This window comes from Mastomys coucha, unplaced genomic scaffold (assembly GCF_008632895.1).
Source record: "Mastomys coucha isolate ucsf_1 unplaced genomic scaffold, UCSF_Mcou_1 pScaffold15, whole genome shotgun sequence".
NCBI classification, from domain to species: domain Eukaryota; kingdom Metazoa; phylum Chordata; class Mammalia; order Rodentia; family Muridae; genus Mastomys; species Mastomys coucha.
The window spans coordinates 143,155,195-143,158,424 of NW_022196897.1; the positions used below are offsets into that span (position 1 = coordinate 143,155,195).

Genomic DNA, 3,230 nt, shown 5'->3' on the forward strand with positions numbered 1-3,230 from the left:
GACTCCTGGGTGCTTGCCTTGAGGGCTGCAGACCTACACTCACTCAGGACCACGTCTATCCTTGAGACTACTACAGTGCCCAGGACTCAGGAAGCTTTCAGATCAAAGAAATCATAACGGGCAATACCACAAAGGTGTAACCTCCGTTGGTATTTCCTGCTCTGCATACAGGCCGCTTGGGATGCTGACATCAGACATGGTGAGGCCGATGCTGTGGTGAATCTGGATGAGCAGTGTCATCAAAAGCTGAGGAAAGAGTCGGAATGCAGCTGCTCGAAGTTTGTTTCCCATAAGCACCTCATAAAGGGCATCTGTTACCTGTGGCAGAAAAGGCCCGGGGAAGAACTGAGTGCCTGGTAGTTGTAGCCCTCTGTGTCACAGCTAGTCTACTTGCAGTGGTAACTGGTAGAGGGAATAGTAAAGCGATCCTTAGATGACAAAAACTCAGAAAAGTCTCCATTTCTGTATCAATGTGTTAATAAAATGCTCTCATTCTTCAGTAGGACAACTGCAAAGTCTTGCTGGTTAAGGTGTGGCCACGGTACCATTGCTTCACCTGCGAGCTGGCTGGAAAGAACAGCATCAAGCCTTCCCGCATCTCCTAGATCACAGCCTGCATTGTGTGACTGAAGAACGGCATCAAGCCCTCCCGCATCTCCTAGATCACAGACTGCATCTCATGACTGAAGAGTGGCATCAAGCCCTCCCGCATCTCCTAGATCACAGACTGCATCTTGTGACTGAAACACACATAGATTTGCTCTAACTTCTAAAACTGCACTAATGTAACATTTAGAATTTTTCAAAAGCATAAATTCATAGGAAAAGAGAATAAGAGAGTAAGTAGGCAATAGCAAATTAGAAATGCTGGAAGAAATCTGGAAGCTTAAAATACTATGGCAGTAACTTGGATTAGACAAAGGGGAGCCGAAAGAGCAGGGAAGGAGATAGGTGAGACGCACAGCCTGCCAGAGGGCGGGTTGCAGGCAGAATTCCAGCACTTGGAAAGCCAAAGCGGGAGGTCCAAAGTCACTCTTCCTTATATGGACATTTTGAGGCCAGCCTGAGCTACTTGAGTTACTGCCTCAAAAAATAAAAGCCATATATACTGATAAGAAGCAGTCTCTGTGCACAGAAGCCAGAGGTTTTCAGCAACCCTCTGAACTTTCCATATAGTTTTGCTGTGAACATAAGACTGCACTAAAAAGTATTGTTCTAAAAAGAAGACTGGGTGGGGAAACATCAAATACACACATGCACAGAAATTTCTAGAAACTTCATTAGTGAGATAGAGCAATTGTGAGCTAAGAATTTTTTCTATGTATCAGTGTTAGGTTTTGCTGGGTTTGCCCAGACTGGTCTGTAACTCTTGGGCTCAAACAGTGATCCTGGCTCAGTCTTCTTCATCACTAGATGACAGGCTCACAATAGTGACTTCGTTTTTAGATTTTTTTTTTTAAATAAAAAGATTAGTGACAGAGACTATATATGACCTGTAAATCCTAAAAAATATATTGCCTATAAGACCTAAAACATTCTTTTAGATAGAAAACTTTAGGGCCTCTAATTAAAGGGGCCATTGTTTTCTATTGTATATATTATTACATTAAAAAAAAAAATTTCTGCCAGGCAGTGGTGGCCCACACCTTTAATCTCAGCACTTGGGAGGCAGAGGCAGGTGGATTTCTGAGTGTGAGGCCAGCCTGGTCTACAGAGTGAGTTCCAGGACAGCCAGGGCAACACAGAAGAAACCCTGTCTCGAAAAAAAAAAAAAAAAATTTTTTTTCTTCACAAGTTTAGATTACGTTAGGTTTTTTCTTTTTCTTTCTTTCTTTCTTTTTTTTTTTTCTGGTTTTTCAAGACAGGGTTTCTCTGTGTAGCCCTGGCTGTTCTGGAACTCACTCTGTAGACCAGGCTGGCCTTGAACTCAAAAATCCACCTGCCTCTGTCTCCCAAGTGCTGGGATTAAAGGCGTGTGCCACCACTGCCCGGCACATTAGCTAATTTTTAAAGAATAAAAGTAGGAATGTTCACACTGTGTTATGCCCTACCTACCATACTCACGCTCCCTCCAGGCCAGAGCCAATGTAGAGATACAAACAGCTTTACAGATGAGTGTTTGAAAGACAGTGAAAATATCACCCTTTGGATAGGGTCAGTTATCCTCAAAGGGAAGCTCCTGTGTGGACAAAATAGGGTGGAGAAACGCTTACAGCAACAGCCACATAGGCCATCTTCTCCTGGCTGGGCCCCTCATGGCACTTCTGCAGCTTCCTCAGGAGCCTCCAAAGGACCCAGGTCGTGTTGGACAGCTCTACCTCCAGGGTTCTCCACAATTCAGCCAGATGCCTACAAATCCCAGAATAGCAAGTGTCATGAAAAGGGCTCATCCCAGGCCTCCCATGACCACAACTTTCTTAGGATCCGCCTGGAATCCAACCTTTCTGTAAGAGGTTTTCCTCTGCTCAGTTCTTCAGATTTCAGTAGACATAGCATCTGGCAGCAAAATGGGAACTGAGCTCGCCCTGCCTGGCACTGACTACAGCCAGTCATAAACGAGTCTTATGCAAGCTTGCCAGTGGCTCCAGCCACCTCTCACCATTCACCTTGGCCGCACAAAACAGGCACTTGGATTACTCTAGAGGACCATGCCATTTTCTGAAGCTAGAGCCTTTTCTCCAGCTCTCCCTTGACTATCACCTCCCTTCAAGAGAAGCCCCAGCGGCATCTCTTCTGACAGGTTTCCTGCTGCTTCTCCATGCTTCTCTCCAGAGTACCTATAAAGCTTAGATTTCTTCTTGTTACAGGTTTCCTCAGTATTCCACACATACCATGGGTCAGTGCTGTGTAGGTTCTCCTCTGAAGGAGGGGGTCATATCTGGATCCCTCAGAACCTTCACAGAAGCATTCAAGGACACACCTATTCCATCCAGTCTGTGGTCCTCATATGGGAAAACCTCAACTCCAAATAAATAAATAAACAAACAAACAAATAAATAAGCCTCTGAGCCTACTTAGATTTTAAAGGAAATTGTAATTTCACAAAAAAAAAATTTACAAATTTAACATCACAGCTAAGGCCAGCTAGAGGAAAATATTGGGACTTAGTCTCAAAACAAAACTGTCTAGCAGCAGTTTCAATGTAGGGCCTGAGAGTCAGAGAAACACTGTGAAGGAATGTGATCCAAGGTCTTATAGAGTACTAGATCATACTGCTGATGCTACACCAC

General features: G+C 44.3%; 1 protein-coding gene across 3 annotated transcripts in view; it reads right to left on the reverse strand.

Moving 5' to 3' along the window:
- Positions 1-3,230, reverse strand: part of Mroh8 (maestro heat like repeat family member 8) — a 78,578-nt gene that overhangs the window by 19,246 nt on the left and 56,102 nt on the right. For all 3 annotated transcript variants that reach the window (XM_031372545.1, XM_031372543.1, XM_031372542.1), the window contains exons 13-14: positions 2,214-2,349; positions 128-318 (exon numbers count right to left, since the gene is read on the reverse strand). In XM_031372545.1, the coding sequence (XP_031228405.1) occupies positions 128-318; positions 2,214-2,349 (327 nt within the window). The remainder of the gene's footprint in view (positions 1-127; positions 319-2,213; positions 2,350-3,230) is intronic.